At 39.6% G+C, this 19,184-nt stretch overlaps 1 protein-coding gene across 5 annotated transcripts in view; it reads left to right on the top strand.

Moving 5' to 3' along the window:
• Nucleotides 1–11,598: 11,598 nt before the first annotated feature.
• PTPRK (protein tyrosine phosphatase receptor type K) overlaps nucleotides 11,599–19,184 on the top strand; it is a 559,501-nt gene continuing 551,915 nt past the window's right edge. For 2 of the 5 annotated variants that reach the window (XM_054556726.2, XM_054556728.2), the window contains exon 1: nucleotides 11,599–11,952. In XM_054556726.2, coding sequence (XP_054412701.1) covers nucleotides 11,856–11,952 — 97 coding nt within the window. In that variant the 5' untranslated portion in view covers nucleotides 11,599–11,855. 5 annotated transcript variants of the gene reach the window in all.

Below are 19,184 nucleotides of genomic sequence, written 5' to 3'. Positions count from 1 at the left end.
TTATTCGTAGTTTTTTTTTTTTTACATAGCATTCTCCCTGTTTGCTGTACTCGCCATTAGATGGTAACTTATGCTTTTGGAGGATGATATCCTGCATGCTATCTTGGTACAGGGGGTACAGGCAATGCCCAATATAGAGCATTATAAATAGGAAGGAAGGGATGGAAGATGCAGAGAGGAATTGCCATACTAGAAAGGTATGGGTTAGTACAATGTTAGTGGAAGTGGAGGTGGGGGGAAAGTGGGTAATTGGATGAGCTGGAGTATAGGAAAATGGAGGTTGAGGGTTAAGAGAAAAGAAAAGGAGATGGTGATGTCAGACCATTTGCAAAACCTAGTTTCAAATTCACTCACATTTTCTGAGATTATTGCTGAGAATTTTGCAGAATCTCGTGCTTCAATTTGTATTGAAGTCATTAAGGCCAACTTTGCAATTTATTCCACTGCTAAATAATTAATCTGCCCTTGGGCTTTTTAGTAAACTGATCAGCAGCTGGGTTGCTACTGGACAAAATATCTCTGTGATGGGTCTTGTCACTTACCACCAACTTAGATATCATTTTTCTTCTTTGAAAAATCATACCTTTGGATTTAAATCACACAATTAATATCTTTTAAATGCAGGAGTACGCTGCAATAATTTAAAGGCATTTCCGATGGCATACCTAGTCTCCTCAAGCATGTCCATGTGCTATGATTTATAGATTCTGTATCTACATTTATTCTTATTCACAGTTTTGGTAAAAATTTGGAGAATCCAGTTGGTCATTCCAATCTCTTTCTCTCATCAAAACTCAAAGATAAATGGCAGAATGTCACATAGAACAGATAGAAACTTAAAAGCTAGTATCATTTTGTGAGTTAGAGCTGAATAATCTTTGATTACATTTTAACCAATAGCCTTCAAAATGCAGAAACCACGCTTGCTCCCATTTCACCCTATGTTGTTAATGAGCCACTTGTTTAACAGGTAGTTAATAAGCCATGCTTAAGGATTCACTCTGAAATCTTGGATAAGACACCCTACCCTCCTGTGACCTGGCATTTTTCAGCCAAAAAGATTTAAGAAATAGGAAGGCAGAATCTCTCGATTAATTCTGTGAAGGTATAAAGCTGAAGTACCAGCCGGGCTCGGTGACTTACACCCGTAATCCCAGCACTTTGGGAGGCCGAGGCAGGTGAATCACAATGTCAGGAGTTCGAGAACAGCCTAGCCAACATGGTGAAACCCCGTCTCTACTAAAAATACAAAAAAATTAGCCGGGCGTGGTGGTGAGCGCCTGTAATCTCAACTACTCAGGAGGCTGAGTAGGAGAATTGCTTGAACTCGGGAGGCGGAGGTTGCAGTGAGCCGAGATCGCGCCATGGCACTCCAGCCTGGGCAACAGAGCGAGACTCCGTCTCAAAACAAAAAACTGAAGTACCTGTTTTCTTGGGGTAGTTTTCATTATTGGTCAGTAGACTTAGTTCTTGGTTAGCAAAAATGAAAGCAATACATTAAAATACAAATAAATAGAGAAATCAAAGTGAAAGAAAAACGAGGGTAGAATAGTAAGGATTATTAGAATAGTAGAATTGGAAGTTCAGTATATAACAATGCAGACCAGTAAGTTGTGCGCAATTACTGTGACTACAAATTTAAATCTGAATGTCCTAACAGCCAAAGCAAAAAAGGAAACCCAGATAGTTACACTATAACTTATAAAATACAAACACCGAAGATTTAGAAGAAAGTTTTTTTTTTTTTTTTTTTTTTGAGACGAAGTCTCGCTCTGTCGCCCAGGCTGGAGTGCAGTGGCGCGGTCTCGACTCACTGCAAGCTCTGCCTCCCGGGTTCACGCCATTCTCCTGTGTCAGCCTCCCGAGTAGCTGGGACTAGAGGCGCCCGCCACCACGACCGGCTAATTTTTTTTTTGTATTTTTAGTAGAGACGGGGTTTCACCGTGTTAGCCACGACGGTCTCAATCTCCTGACCTCGTGATCCACCAACCTCGGCCTCCCAAAGTGTTGGGATTACAGGCATGAGCCACGGCGCCCGGCCAAAAAAATTTTTTTAATGTATTAATAACACATTCTTTTCTTATACTGAGTTAAAATGTTACTTTTGATGACATTGTTACATTGACTCTAATCTTGGTTTGGGAGCAAATACAATAAAAGTCTCTCTTTTTTCTGATATTTTTCAGATATTGCAATATTAATTGAAACGATAGCAATTATTCTTTCTATACCATTTATAGGTTTTACTTATTTGTTTATTGTCTGTCTCCTTCCACTAGAATATAATTGTGGCCAAAGATTTTTGTCTACTTGGCGCCGTGTTATATAAGCAGTATCTAGAATAGTACCTGGCACCTATGAGGCCGACAGTGAATATTTACCGAATAAATGAAGAAATAAGGTTGTGTGGGGCAGGCTGGCAGGAGACATATCTTAGTCAAACCACCCTGAAATAAGAGTGTATAACCAGTAACTGAATCCTAGGGCTATCAATCTGATCATGATTTGTTTACTAAGGTATTTTACCATTGAAAGACAGCATAGTGAGTAAGAGATGTGAACTTAGCTTTCCCTTCTTGAAGCTGTCTAGGAAAGGGGAAACCTCAAATACTCTGAGATCTAAGATGAGTTAAACCACCCTAAACTGTTTTAGTATGCAATCTCACTTTATCCTGGATGGCTTGGATTTATTTATTTATTTATCAGGTATTTATTTATTTATTATGGAGACAGGATCTCTCTTGCTGTGTCACCCAGGCTGTAGTGCAGTGGTGCGAGCTTGGCTCACTGTAGTCTCTACCTCCCTAGCTCAAGCAATCTTCCCACCTCGACCTCCCAAGTAGCTGGAACTATAGACATGCCTGGCTAATTTTTGTTTGTTTATTTATTTATTTATTTTGGTAGAGATAGGGTTTTGCTGTGTTTCCCAGGCTGGTCCCAAACTCCTGGGCTCCAGCAATCTGCCCAGCTTGGCCTCTCAAAGTGCTGGGATTACAGGCATGAACCACCACGCTCAGCCCCTGATGCCTTGGATTTAGACTCAAAGCTCTCATTGCTCCAGCAGGTACTGAGTTCTGAGTATCACACAATGATTTATGAAAATAAGTCTTCAATATCTCCAGGTGTAAATGAATGATGTTAACGGCTGTTTGTTATGCACAAATGAAAATATTTCATATTCAGACAGCAGGAAGACTACAAAAAGAAGGAAACTAGTAAGTCTGCATTCTTGATCAGTATTAGAGCCATAAACAAGAAAAATACTAGAAATAGAATAAAGGAAAACATGGACTTCAGCATCTTGAATCAGAAAGATACTTTTAAACTATTCAAATGGCCATAGAAATTAAGATTTTCTTTCTGTGTTCAATCATTCTTAAGCCTTCTTTCAAGGGATTTCTTCCTTCATTTTCTTAAAATTCAACATCTTCTCCTGCCAGACTTCTCCAAAGCTGCTTGGCTTTAGAAAGTCTGCTCATGCATTCATTTCTCAACTACAGTTAATTGAATAACTATATGACCACTGTTTTATGGGCAGGGATATAATGACAAACAATACAGAATCCTCAACTTCCGTGACATTAGAATGACAGCCCAGGAACCAATGAAACAAAAGTTTGATTCTTAAAGAGGCAATGATCCTCAGCATTAATGACCAACAGACTCATTATGACCTACACATGCAAACATATACATGGGATGACATGGGCTGTGGTCCTTGTAGAACATAGAGGAAATACAGTCTTAGCTTTCTAATAGCTTACAATCTATAGAAGACATCATAATGAGAGTTATGACAAGAAATATGCCAAATGTAAATGATAACTAATCATCAAGGTAACGACTGACAAAGGTTATCTCCTACTTTATGTCTTCCTCTGATGAAGTAATATAATATCAAAGTAATATAAGATTGCTAGCATTCATAGCAAACGAACTGTAATAGAATGTTAAGAATTGTATTCACTGTGAATACAGAGAAGATTGAAAATCTATTCAATATCTTTTTTATAAATTTGCTATCACAGTTTACCTTTATGGAGTAATACAATATATTCTTGCCATTCTAAATTAGTGTTTTTTAAAACTGTGTATTTTTTAAGGGTACACACTCTGGAGTCAGAGTACCTGGATTTGTAGTTTAGCTCCACCATTTACTTAAGCAAACTGCTTAACCTATTTCAGCAACAGTTTTCACATCTGTAAAGTGGCTATAATATTTTAAGGATCAAATGAGGTGATCCATGCATATTAGCTTTGGATTGCTATTTTAACAAATTACTGCAAATTTAGTAGCTTAAAACTACACAAATTTGTTTCCTTTCAGTTCTGGAGGTCAGAAGTCAGAAATGGATTTTGCTAGACTACAGTCAAGAAGTCAGCAGGGCTGTGTTCCATCTGGAGGCTGTAGGGGAGAATCCATTCTCTTGACTTATCCACCTTCTGAAAAACACTTGTATTCCCTGGCTTATGGCCCCCTTCTCCATTTTTCAAACAAGCAGTGTAGCATTTCCTCTCTTCTGTCCTTACATCTTCTCTCTCTAACTCCAACTCTATTGCCTCTCTCTTGTAAGGACCCTTGTGGATTACACTGAACCCATGCAAATAGTCCAGGATAATATTGCCATTGCGAGATCCTTAACTTGATAACATCTGCAAAGTTTCTTTGGCCTGTGAGGTGACATATTCACAGCTTCCAGGAATTACATCATGCATATCTTTTTGAGAGGGGAGGTGGGGAATGTTGTTATTATTCTGCCTACCACCCCTGTAAATTATTTTTAAATATTAGCTAATATTATTTATTATGTACATTCACATTGTTCACCAAGCTTCTCTAAGGTGTATCTGAAACAGTTAAGTGGCTATTTTACATCATGTGGAAACTGAAATAAAACTATGTTTTGACCAATTCAGCCTCTGATTCTTTTCTCAGACTGTTTTAACTTGTTGTTCTTTGACTTTCTGCTCAGATCAGTGGACCATTAGTTTATATCAGCTGTAGTTGTCAACAAGTAAAAAAGTTAATTGACTATTTCATTATGGCCCCAAAGAAATTGCATGTGATTTTAATACTCCACTGTGCTCGTGCAGCTATCTCTTAATGAACTCTTCTCTGGGCTTATTTAGACAGTTGCGAAGCTTTAAATGCTTATAAACTGATGTTATGAGAAATCTGTTGTGTACTTTATGCATCTTAGATGATTTAAAAAATTTATCAATAAAAATGAGAATTCATCCCCAGGATGGACAAGTGTTCAGTCAATGACAGGCACACTTTGGTCAGATACTAACAGCCAGCTACTTCCCAGAAAGCCTGTTCAAGGAAGAAGTTCAAGCTTCACAAAGTGGTTTACGCCTCAGGCCTTTTTTTTTTTTTTTTTTTTTTTCCTGCCTGCGACAACTATCACTTTCTTTCAGATCTAGCTCAAAACTAGCCATATCCCAAAGTTTCTTCTTTCAGTTGTGCTTCACCATGACTTAATACTTTGCTTTATACTCCTTCACATTTAGGGTACATATATTTGTAGACATGCATATACGTACATACATATACATACATATATACATATTTATTTATTTATTCATCTTCCTCTTCCCTCAAGTGGTTTGTTGTCTCTTATTTTTTTATGTTTTATTTTTTTGCCTGTTAAACTCAGATGTAAACTACTAATTCTCCTGTATCCCCCACAGAGTAACTAGCACTGTGTTGTGCACTTAATAAATGCTTGCAAATGACAAAATGAATTCTTGGCTTTGGTTAAAGATGACTTCAGCATGGAAATGAGCCCCTATGTTTGTGTGTAGGTTTTAATGGTTCATTTTCTTGTCAGACTTCCCCTGGTTATGAATGCTGTGGCGGCATCAGCAGTATAAAGGGAGGATTTTATTGGAGAACATTTGGAGGATTAGAAAAATCTCCAAAGCTTTGGAAGCACCGCATCTTGTGTTCAGACTTCGATTTCTTTCTGTCTCAAGACACAATAAGCACAGAAGAAAGATGGCAAGATCCACAGGGTTCCATATGTGAAGCCAGTCCCCCAGCCCCCCTCAGAAGTAGGTGGGAGGAGGAAAGGAGCATAATCATTAGAGAATTTATTATTCAGCTGTGTTAATTCTCATCAGGCTGCAACTTTGCATACGCGCTCTTAACCCCACAAGACATATTTATTATTGAATGCATGATGTATTTAGTTTTAAGTTATCCTCTTTCCTGGTTTTTACTAAAATAACAAACAACAACAAAAAAATCCCCATGATAATTCATGCATTCAGACCAAAAGAATTCAAACAGGATTCAATGGGAGGCTGTATAGCCAGTACCTTTATACCTCTTTATAGTGAGCCGTGAAAAACATAATACATTTTGGTGGGCATAGAAAATACTCACTAGTATAAAGGGAGAATAAGGCACCATTTATTGTCCCAGAAAAAATAATTTGTCAAACACATACTGGGTTACTGTGAAGACCAGGCATTTCTTCCCTCAGAGTTTATTCTTCTGTTAACATCATTAAACTAGGCTTTTTGAAAATGGGGAGAGGCTCACCAGTGGGAACCTACCAGCTCTGGAAGTGACTGTCACTGTCCCATCCCTCCACCTCAATCCAATTCACACTTTTATGATTGGCTTCCTTTTTGACCCATGCTTGTTAATTATATCCAGCTGTAGGCAAATTGCTCTTCCAAATTGGCAATACTGAGCTCTCAAGCTGCTCACATTTTCTGCTTCCCTTGATAAAACCTTTGGAGCATGCATTTTCTTGACTAGTGTTTCTGAACTTATCCTCAGTTATGGATATTTGAAGGGTTCAAGGGACTTACAAAATAACTCTGGTTGTGAATACAGTGTATGTCTTTCCATCTGATCAGAAATTGCCTAAGACCATATAGAGAGAATTTCCTGAGAAATGCAGGCAAGTGGCATCACTATTTCTCTTATTCCTTAATACTCTGTTGTTAAGGTCTAAGAGCCGAGCTAACTGGACAGGTCACAGTGCAACTCCAGGGAGGAGTTAGGCTTTGTTCTACAATCCAAGGCCCCAATGCCCATCCAGGGTGATAGCTTTTAAGGGTATGACAAGCACATTTTTCCACTCTGGAAGTCCCTGCTCTATTCATGGGCTTTATTGTCAGAAATTCCCTGTCCCTCTTGTCCCCACGGATTCTCTTCACAACACACGTACCCATGCAAGAAGTTTCCTGTAAGGAAGTGCTTATAGGTGTGTTTTTCTTCTTTCAAAGAGAAAATAGAAGCTTATTTCCACCTACCAGGTCAAGAGGCTCTGCAAGAAGAATTGGCTTGAGGATTTTGACACCTGACTCAAATAAAAATTTTTAGAGATAAGAATTAGGTACATAGCAATTGGAAGAAAATGAGATTTAGAATCCGAAGACCCAGGTCAGAGTTACAATCCTGCTATTAGCTAGCAGCATAACCTTGGGCAAGTATTTTAATTGCTCTAAGCTTTGGTTTTCCTCCTCAGTAAAGTGAAATTAATCATACCTGCCTTGCCTCCTTCACAGAGTTGGAGTGAGGATAGATCATGATCCATCATATTCATGTGGGTGAATATGCTTTACAAACTAAAAAGCATAATATAAGCAGTTAGTTATTATTAAAAAGCTGAGAATATTATCTAATTGCTTATAAATACATGCTGTGTGTACACTCATGATCTGCCACTGGGTAAATAAAACCTTGCTTCCACTCAGTACAAGTTTGTGCGTAGTCCTTTAGTGAACAAGACAAGGAAAATAACAACATTTAGCAGCTGTTATCAACCAGGCCCTTTCATGTCTATGCTTTTTTTTTTTTTTGATTTTTTTTTTTGAGATGGAGTCTCGCTCTGTTGCCAGGCTGGAGTGCAGTGGCACGATTTTGGCTCACTGCAACTTCCACCTCCTGGGTTCAAGTGATTCTCCTGTCTCAGCCTACTGAGTAGCTGGGACAACAAGTACATGCCACCATGCCCAGTTAATTTTTGTATTTTTAGTAGAGACGGGGTTTCACCATGTTGGCCAGGATGGTTTTGATCTCCTGACCTCGTGATCCGCCCGCCTCAGCCTCCCAAAGTGCTGGGATTACAGACGTGAGCCACCGTGCCTGGCCTCATGTCTATACTTACAAGCAAATCTGCAGCTCTACAATAAAAAAAAATATATATATATATATAATATAAAATTTAATCCTATAAAAATATGATTACTTCATTTTCACACAAAGGAAATTAAGATACGGTGGTATTAAATGTTGTTTAAGGCAATGTTCCCAAATTCTGTTCCCTGGAACCCTGGTCCTGAGACCTACTCCTCTATTAAAGGGTTCTGTGGTCCAAAACTTTGAGAAACAATGAATTCTTTTTCCTTCTCCAATAGACTTATAGCGCATGATACCATATTGGAAACCATGGGAAAGATCCTATAATAAAGAAGCTTGCTATATTGAAGAAATCTGTTAAACTTTGCTCAGTCCAGAGTTCTCCAAGCTAATTTAATCTTGAGGCTGTATTTTTGAATTATACTTATTTAAATCTGATAGAACTAGGATTCTACAGAAAACACTTGCCAAATGCAGATCTAAGATTATGATTGGAGTTAGTGTGTGGTAGATCTGCAATCAGAACACAAAGCTGTCCTCTTTTAAAAGAAATACTGTAACCATAGGCCAAAACAATAGGAAAATAGAGAAGAGCTCCTATAAAATTTTAGTACACTACATCTATTGCTAACTATATATTAATATTATGTTTTGTAATTTTTTTCAGCCTTCTTTTTTTCTTGGTCATAGTACAAAGACTTTTGTCTTCTGTTTTTGTTTATTGTTGTAAAATATACATAGCATAAACTTTATCATTTAAAAAATTTTTGAGTATATAATTTGGTGGCATTGAGTCCATTCATGTTGTTAGGCAATTATTACCACCATCCCTCTCCAGAACTGTTTTATCTTTCTAAACTGAAACTCTGTATTGTCTTCTGATGATTTTACCCAACATTTGATCGTAAGCATTTTTCCATCTTGCAATTTACTCTTTTTTCATAACTTTCATTTCTAGTGGCTATGAGATATTCTACCATATAATGCTTATGAATCTGCCTATTGTAGAATATTTATATTCTCCACTTTTCTCTTTTGAAATGATAAACATCTTACTGTAAATAACATTTTTCATATTTTGGATTATTTACTTGCAATAGCTTCTAGACTAAAGAATAGGAAGATTTTAGTGATTTTTAATGCAGGCTGACTTTTTTTTTTTCTAAAAGTTTAACCAAATTTATACTTCTATTGATTCATGTATTCATTTATTCTTTCAAACAAACAAAAATCTACTAATTCCTAATATTTGCCATGCACTTAGCTATGTAGAAGACCCACCAGGTTTCTACTCCAGTGATTTCAATTCATACTGGTCAGCATTACTTATGCACAAAAGGAATAATGTACTCACCTAAAAGTTTTATTGCATGCTTTTGATTTCTAGTGAGAAACCGTCTGTGTTGTTTTGCTGATTTCTTTTGAGAATCTCCTTTCTTCTTTTTGCATTGCCTCCCCCACTTCTCACTTAAGTATGTGTCTTTGGGTAAATTACTTAATCTATAACCTTGTTTCCTTATTTGTCAAATGGGAATAATTGTACCAAAGTCTTCTCGGAATTGCTGTCTGAACTCAATGAAACACTGAAAATCTTGATGTCTCAATGTGACATTGTATACTCTAAGACAGTGCCTAGAACGTTTGAAGAACTTTCTAAAAATTACCTGTTATTATTATTACTTCCATGATAGAGAAAGTAATAAAGTTTCATAAAACGAATCTTCTATCAGCTGTGCCCCAAAATGGGCAAGGTAAGAATTGTGCACTTTGTCCTGGCACTGTGTGAAATCTTTAAAGAAGTTTTTTGTTTGTGTGTTTAAACAAACAAATTACCACGTCATGAACTTCTTTTACATTTCTTACAAGAGTAGAACAGATGAATTAGTATATAGACAGTAGGGTTTTGTTTGTTTTTACTGGGACAAATTGCTGCTAAATTTTAGGAAGTTCTGCTGTCCTCAAAAAGAAAAATACGTCCCTCAGTTTTTTGTTAACTGGGATCTAGGAATGTTCTCTAATTAAAGAAATGGAATGGTGATGGTGTGTTGAAAGGTATAGGTTAATGAGTTAAAAAAAAAATCTACATTGTACCCTAAGGAAGGATGAACTTAACTATGCTGAACTGAATTGACAAGTGTTGGGCTAGTCAGTGTGCTAATGAGCAGGCTACTATTCTCATAGAATTTTTAAAAGTCTTTTCTGCCTGATATGTGTGTATAATATGTATTTATATATGTATATATTTGTGTGTATATTTATTACATTTTTATTTCCACAGGCTCTGTCATAAGTCTGGTCATTAATAGCATATATTTGATTAAAAGAATATGTGGCTTGGTAAATTATGTGAATGTTATATTAAAATGAATTTCACATTGTCTTGATTTACAAAGGCTAAGATGTCTGAGAAACTGAGAGATGTCAATCAACAGACTATTGTTTTAGCAATTGTACATAACACATAAACATTCTGAATCAAAGTGATTATGCTATTCAATTGTGACCATACCTATTTTTTGTATTTTACAAAAATGAATAAAGTATGCACCATACAGTCTTACCACAGAAGTAAGGCAGCGTGGCATATGGCGAAACCACTTCAAGCTGCTGAAGTAGTTAACTGTGAAATATTTTACTGTCATAATATAGCATTGCCAGATGAATCATTCCGAAGAAGCTGTTTTCATGGTCAGTGTAAAAGTCCTTTTGTTAAATACTTATGTCTTAACTAGCTACTAGATATTAAAAAAAATAAAACCACACACACACCAGACTTAAGTGCAAGGAAGGGATAATAAGCCCTGATGCAGTTCTTAGGTGAGAACTGGAAAGGGGCCGGAAGGTTTCGGAACAACAAGCAAAGTCAGTGAAGCAGAGTAAATCCAAATACTTGGCAAATGACAAATAAACCAGAAAGGAGACACGCCAGCTGTTCACGCTGGAAAGTTACCGATCGTTTATTCTGGTTCAAGTTTTATTTATTCTATGAATAAGGGACAAGTTTTCGATTGGGGTGGGATGTCTTATTCCTTATTACAAGAATAAGGAACGGGGAGTTTTCAAGGCGGTCGGGTGTTTCCTTAGGGCGCTTCCACACTCCCCTTTCTATCAGCAACCGCTGGGGGGGACCTCCACCTTGGGGACGGAACCCCAGGACGCCTCTCCTCGGACGGCGGGGGTTTCTCTGCGAGCGTCCTCCGTCGTCTGGTCGCACGGCTTACCGAACTCTCGCCTCTCAAACTCTGATTTCTGGAACAGGGCAGCGAGCTGCGCCGGCTCCCCTTTCCCGCTCGCTCCCCCCGAGCAGCGGCTGGCGGCGGGGCCCAGGCTGCGAACAAAGACGGCGCGGGGCTCTGGGCGCGGGGCGCGCGGCCGGGGCTGGCGCGCGTCTCTCCGGCAGGAGGCGGTGGCGGCGCCGCGCCCGAGCCCGCATTCCTCAGAAGCGCCCGGAGCCCGCGGGGCGACGTCACCCCCGGCTCCGCCCCCGTCCCTCCCCGAGCAAAGTAACTCTTGACTAACAGGAGCAGCCTCCGCTGAGCATGGAGAGCTGCCGCCGCGGCCGGCCGGCGACGCTGGCGACGCTTTCGCCCCCGAGGTAGTTTGGCGACCGCGAAGAAGGAAAAAGTGCGGGCGGGCGGCTGTCCTCTCACCGTCCTCACCCCGCGAGGCCCGGCCCGCGCCTCTGTCGTGGATTTCGCGGCGATCCCCCCGGCAGCTCTTTGCAAAGCTGCTTGAAACTTCTCCCAAACTCGGCATGGATACGGCGGCGGCGGCGCTGCCTGCTTTTGTGGCGCTCTTGCTCCTCTCCCCTTGGCCTCTCCTGGGATCGGCCCAAGGCCAGTTCTCCGCAGGTGAGTGGCCGGGGGGCGTCCCCGACGAACGCTCGGAGTCCTGGGCTCACGAGGGTTGAGCCAGGTCCCCGCCAGGGCTGGGGACAAGGATCGTGGGGAGCTCTCGCTGTCCGGGGGTGGGGGACACAGGGTAGAGGGAGGGCTGTCCCCAGAGTTCGTGCCAGGTGGGACGCGGGGCACCCATTGTTCCTCTCCGAAGCTTGCTCGGGGCGCAGGCTGGCACGGTCGAGCCGGAGAGTGTGGGGACCTGCTGGCTTCGGCGTCTCGCGTGGCCTGCGCCGGGCTAGTGGGGAAGAGAGAAAGAAAAAGTAGTTACGACTCCAGTGACGGCACTCTGTTGCTTGTGGTGCGGGCTTGTTGCTGTCTGCCCCTTGGGTGTTTAAACAAATTCCCTGGGAAGCCATTGTCAGAAATGTGGAGATTCGAAGGGACTGACCTCGGCGCGCTTTGCCAGGTGCTTTTTGTCCCGGGAATAACCTCCCCTGACTATTGTCTAACTACTTCCCTGTCCCTCCCAGAGTCCCCTTTCTCCTCCCCCAGCGCTGGGTTGCTCCCGGGCTTGCCCTGTGCGCTCGGGCACTGCTTGGAGCATGTTCTGTGTGTGTGTTGGCGGAGCCCTGTAAGATGTGTTGAAATGCGGTTCTAAGGACCCACTCTGAGCGTTCATGGGCATCGAGGTCTGGGTGCCTGGTGGAGGAAGCCTGACTCGCGCGTGGGAGCCCGCTCCTCGGGCAAAACCACCGCCAGGCTGGCCCCGCGCTCCCCGGATCCGGCCTGGGGCTGGAAGCGGACTGTAAATGACTGCGTTCTGCCGGGGGAACCCAAAAGGAGACAAGTAGAGCGTCTCGCTGTAGCCCTGGGGGTTCTCGGTCAAGCCGCTCAGAGAAGTCCGTGAACCCCGGCTCTCCCGGTCCCGCCCTCTGTTCCCCTCCAGTTTTGTTATCCTTCGTGTAGGTTGGTTGCTTCTTTCGTTCTCTCCTCTGGGGGCTCTGAAGTTTCACCAGGTGGACGCTGGGGAGCGGGCTCCAGAGCACTTGTCTACCTCCCGCCAGTCCTGACAACTTTTCTGGCCAACCTACCCAGCTTCGCTTGGCTGGCGAGCGCATCTGCTGCTGGGGTTCGCGGTGCAGATGGAGACGCAGAGGTGGCCAGAGGGTGATGGAGAAGACGGGAAAAGCGACAGCCACGCTCCTGGCTGAAGCCGCAGGACGCAAATAACTTACTTTGTACCTGACAGTTTCTCACGTTGTTGTGGAGGCCCTGTTTCCTGGAAATAAATTGTTGTTTTCTGGAGTAATCGTTTATTTCCCTTCCATTGCTCTCCTATCCCCGCCCCCTTTAGAACTCTGTAAAGGGAGTTAAACAACAGATTCAGGTGGCAGCATGTGTCGTACATTCAGGCAGAGATTATGAAATGGCAGCAAGCAGAGGAAAAGCCTTGTATATAATTGATGTACGCAGAGGGTAACAGCTCTATGCAAAAAATGATCCGATGGTTTAATTTAATTCTTTCTGGAGTAAGCATTACTGCATGCATTTCTGACATATAATGCCCGTTAGCATTGAAACCGTGCTTGATGTAACTCATTATATGCAGGCAAGTTGGAGTGAGTATTGATTTCTGCAGTGTTTGTCACTGCACGGAGAGCCTACGCTTGAAAAGGCTTGTAGTTTGTTAATTGAAAGTGTGAACTCTACCAGTTGCATGATTAAACTTACATGTATTCAAGAGTTGCAACTATTAATGTCTTAACAGCTGATGGATATATTTTCAGCAGTAAAGAAACTTTTCTTTTTTCTCTTTTTAAATGTTATTTACCCTTTAATTAACAAGTAAATATTACATTTCCTCCAGCTGAATGTGAAAATGAGCTTTTCTGATACCTGGAGTTTAGATATGTACAATAAACAATTGTGTTCTTAGATATCTAGTTCTAACTACTTTAAATATGCCTGGCTTTTCTTTAGTGACAAAGCATAACATTTGACATGATGTTGTATATTTAATTAATATAATGTGCATTCCTAAAAAGTACAGTAATCACAGGATTGCATCTCAAGATTTTGCCCTTTAGGAATGTATGCCCAGAAATGAATGTCTTTTATTCCCAGAGTTTAAAGTCAGATTGTGGATTTGCCTTTCTCCACAAATTGTAAGTTTGTTTTGTAAATACTTTCTTTTTTTCTGGCTACCATAAATCATTTGATATTTTATTGTCATAAAATTCTATGGCAGTCAGATTTGTTGCAGACATAGATTAGAGATGTATTGAAGATTGGAGGTGTATTCTATATTGCTGGTTTTTCCTATATTTTACTTTAAATATTGAACTTTTATTCCTTTTGAGAAATTTAAATAAACCCACTTTAAAAGTCCAAGACAAATTCATGTTGAGAATTTAAAAATATCTTAAGTATGTCTTTCAAATCATACTCATTAAGATCAGTTTACTTTTCGATATCATGTGGTTCCTAATGTAGTAAGCTTCAAAAGCAAATTTTGAAAGGCTAAGCATTGTTGGGACTTTGATGTGCCATATACTTATTCAGTTTTCTTTGTTTAAACCAAAAATGTAAGAGTGTTTTCATTATTGTGACTTTTTTCTTAGCTTTTGCAGTTAAAGTGTAAAACTGCTGCACTGTGAGCCTCTTTAAAACCAGAACTTTCTGTAAATCTCAACTCATATATTCTTTCAGTTTCACCTCTCACTTAAAATGACACCCATGTCATATCTGAGGAAACCAAGGCATAGAAGAATAAAGAAGTATTAAAGTTTATTCACTGGGTTGTATAGCTGTGATCTCTTGATATAATGTAAGAAAGTTTTCTGTAGAAGGACTTAGATGACTGACGAAACCAGATGCAGGTAAGGTGACTTGGAAACTCAGCTTTCTCATCTGTAAAATGGGGATAATAATACCCAACTTGACCTTTCCACATGGTTTTTATGATTAAATGAAGTAATTTATGGGAACTAGCACTGTACATCGTAAAGGACTCTGCAGCTATCTAGGGCGTAATCATCATTAAGTGCCTTAGTTTCGGCTTTTTACTGCTTCCAAATTCTCTCTCCAGTTAGTGCAGGCTCTTCAGGATTTGTGTGTGAGTGTGTGTGTGCGTGCGTGTGTGTGTGCATGTGTGTGTGTGTGTTTTCACTCAGCCAGTCATTCATTTAATTATTAACATAATTATTGTTAGACATAAACATACTAGACTGGCCAGACCATAATTTTGTCAGCACAATGATCGATTATCCTTAATTTTTTTAACTTACCTTGTATAAATCCTTACTTGAGTTAGACCCACGGAAGTGTCACTATTAACATTCCTGGTATTTCTAACTACAGAAAAGAATATTTTTAGTCAGTTTCTTTAGCTGTTTGTTTAACTGTTGGTTCAGGTGTTCAACTCTGTGTTGAGAATAATACGTAGCTTTTTAGATGCAGTCTTATCAATGACCTAGAGAGGGACTATTGTCTCTCTTGTATGATAGGAGCCTGGAAATACAGCTCGAGATCCTGCTTTGTCTATAGTTCCTGACATGTCACCCTGTTGATGTGCACTCACTTGATCCTTAGAATCCTGTAACTCATCTAAGCAGCACCTGAGCAGTATCTGACTCCTTGTTGTCTCTTTATGTGAGATTAATTTCTCTTATACTTATTACCTGCTAGGAAGATATATTGGAGCCAGCTTGCTTTAAGGTTTGCCTGTTAGTTTTTTTGGTTTTGATTGGCTAAATATCCCTCGGTCCCTCAATTCATTAAAACTCCACGTTCTAATCACTAGCAATCATATGTAGCTGGACATTTCCCGGACTGTTTTTTCTCTCTAGTCCTCTTACGTCTGACTCTTGATTCTCCTAGGTTGTGAGATGTAGTTTTGTGTCTGGCCTACCCAGACAGAAAGAGGAGAGTCTGGCTGCTGTTTGGACATTGGCATGTGTGCTGCTGACAGCTCTTCTCTTTGTGCTCATAAAAGTGAATTTCAAAAATAAATCAACCCCTCTGCCACTCTGCCCCCTCCCACACTCCCTCCTACTCTTTTCTAGCAAAAACAGAGCCCCACATACATATACACAAGATCACAGCCCTTTTGTTTTTGCCAAATATATTTTAGTGCTGTACATGTCCTTAAGAACTGGAAATATGACTCATCCGCTAACCAAAGCTAATGCCAACATTCCCACTAAATCTCATATTTCTAGCAATGATGGTTTGTTACAGGTTTTTCTGGCCTTTAAGGTAATATTTAATTCATGTGATAAGATTCCATATAGAAAAAGTGTGTTGGCTACTAATATTTTTAAAGTGCAGTATACCAGGTCTACTCAAACTGGTATTAAAGACAGTGAACATCATGCTAAATAGGGATCTATGCTGCTCCCATTTCCCCTACTTGGTTTTCATGGAGTGCAGGAAGAGAGATGCTGGAAGATTGAGAGCAGGAAGCATCAAGAAAGTTTACAGATTGTTCTTAAAGACAAAACAAAGAACACAGGGATTCTGTGTGTGTGCACGTGTGTGTGTGTGAGTGTGTGTATGTGTCTTTGATCTTTTACTTCATTTTTAGAAGAGGAAAAAAGTCCTATTTTTGACTTGTTTATTGAAATCAGCCTTTGCCTTTGCCCAAACACATTTATTTCTAGTTCTGTCAATGTAAAAATTTCTGTGTATTCCTCTCAGTCTTTACACTTTGATCATATGTATCTAGTCTGTGTTCCTTCTTCAAATGGTGTTTCTTTTTGCCTAAAAAGGTTGTAATTGCTTTTGAACATGACTTGTTTTTTTAATCAAAACTCATGCTGTTTGTCATAGTACTGAAAAAAAAAGTACAAGACATCAATTCATGATAGGTCTTAAAACAGTATTTGATAACAAAGTAAGTGAATAATACATTAATCAGGCTATTTTTTATTTCAATTGAAGCAAAAAGCAAACTTGCATATCCATGAACTAATCTTTTAATGTCACAGAACATTTATTTGTTGCTGTCTCTGAAGTCTTTAAGTTCCCTTTTATAAATGGGGATAGACAATTTCAGAACCACATTGCTTGGTATTTTGAGATAAGTGAGATAAGTTACATACAACTATGCTTTGGAAAACTTAAAAAATGTTATGATGTTTGATATCAGTGTGAACTCTGAATAGTTTATAAACTTCACACTCCACATTAGTGCAAATGTGTTTTGTGAAAATACTCCTAAAGAAACGTAGTTTCACATAAAAGGTTTTCAAAGTTTCATGAAGTTTCTGTTGTGGGAAGTATGTTTATTTTCCTTTTGTATTCTTGTGGGAATTCTTTTGATCTGTATTTAATATTTTAATAATGAAAACTAAGTGTATGTAATTTTAAAACTTAGTTTTGTGAGGTTTTTTTTTAGATTGTTGAGGTTCTGGGAAAACACTGGGCCTGGGATCTAAGGATCACATTGATCCTCTTGTGGAATATTGCCATTTCCCCACTTAACTCTGGTTGAATTTTTTGGCATTCTCCTTCGTGTGTTGATAATCCATAAAAATTACAAGTGGCTTATTTTGTCACTTACAGTTGTTTTAGGATCAAATTAAGTTGTCCTAAATGGAATAATCCGTGTTTCCCCTTGATATGATTGTTGAGCTCTGATAATGAAAATGATGAACAGGGCAGTGCTGGCTGAATCCTCCAACAGGTGTCATTCTAGGAATTGTTTTAATAAGGGGAATTCAGAAACAAGGCGAAATAAAATAGTGTGTAGTGGAGTTATTGTTTGTATTTATTTTGTTGGGAAATGTGAAAGATATAAGTATGTAGTCCTCTGTGTGAATACACACACACACACACACACACACACACACACATCTTAACAATGCTAGGACTTAGTTGTAGAAACATTTAGGTTAGAAAGAAGATAAGGGCATCTAGAGATGGTATCAAAACTCCATACTTACATTTTTGGAAAGAGTAGTGAAAATAGATCATTTATTTCATAGATGTAGAAACAAGTGGAAAATAAGCTGTATATAATCTATACTGTATACTATACTATACTGTTATACTTTTAAGGATAAAATAATAAATCTTTCTCCAGATTGGTATCTATTAATATAAATCCTTCCCAGTGCAGCCTGTTCCTTAACCAGCTGCTCATAGGCTGATTCTCCAAGCGCTGTTCGAGGCAGCAGCTGACCAGCCACAGAAATTCCCCTAATCCTTGTTGGATAGTGGAGGTGACCTAGCAGCTGCTTAAGTGACAGACTGGCAACAGTTCCTTGATGTGATTTTTCTTAGGTCATTCAGTAAATTCAAGAGTAGAGAGGAAGGCTTTCTAGGGTCCTCACTGCCCACCCAGGGGTTGATGCCTGATTGCTTCATGGTCATTGGATTCCTCACTGCAAGGTGTCCTGGGATTTTGTGGTTCATGGACCAATATAATTAGCATCATCTGGAAATTTGTGATGATCTGTGATCATCAGAACCACCCCAGATCTACTGAATCAGAATCTGCATTTTGATGAAATCCCCAGGTGATTTGATGGAACATTTAATTCTGAGAAACACTGCTCTAGGACAAAGAAAGCTCATTTTAAAAAGATTGTCACATGAACTTTACCATAGAATTTCAAGAGTATTGCAAAAGGATTAATGACAACCTGAAATACATTTCCTTGGATTTATATTTCTTTTTCCTTTCTTTTTCTTTTTCTTTCTTTTTTTTTTTTTTTTTGGAGATGGAGTCTCGCCCTGTCACCCAAGCTGGAGTGCAGTGGCACAATCTCGGCTCACTGCAACTTCTGCCTCCTGGGTTCAAGAGATTCTCCTGCTTCAGGCTTCCAAGTAGCTGGGATTACAGGTGCACCACCATGCCCAGCTAATTTTTGTATTTTTAGTAGAGATGGGGTTTTACCATGTTGCCCAGGCTGGTCACGAACTCCTGAGCTGAAGTGATATTCCTGTTTCAGCCTTCCAAAATGCTGGGATTACAGATGTGAGCCACCATGCCTGGCCCCTGGAGTTATATTTCTGATCAATATTTACTTGATTATTATTTAATATTCCAGACACATCAAAACAACAGTACTAAACAAGCTTTTTAAAAGAATGCTCAGATGATTTTGAAAAAAAAATTTTCATAAGAGACTAAAAATAAGACTAGTTTTGGTTATGAATATTTTGTATAAGAATATTTAAAGATAAACATACTCTTCAAGGAACCAAACATGCTACATGCAAATCATTTTTAGCATAAT

The sequence above is a fragment of the Pongo abelii genome, chromosome 5 (assembly GCF_028885655.2).
Source record: "Pongo abelii isolate AG06213 chromosome 5, NHGRI_mPonAbe1-v2.0_pri, whole genome shotgun sequence".
NCBI classification, from domain to species: domain Eukaryota; kingdom Metazoa; phylum Chordata; class Mammalia; order Primates; family Hominidae; genus Pongo; species Pongo abelii.
This window is presented reverse-complemented; position numbering and strand designations above follow the sequence as displayed.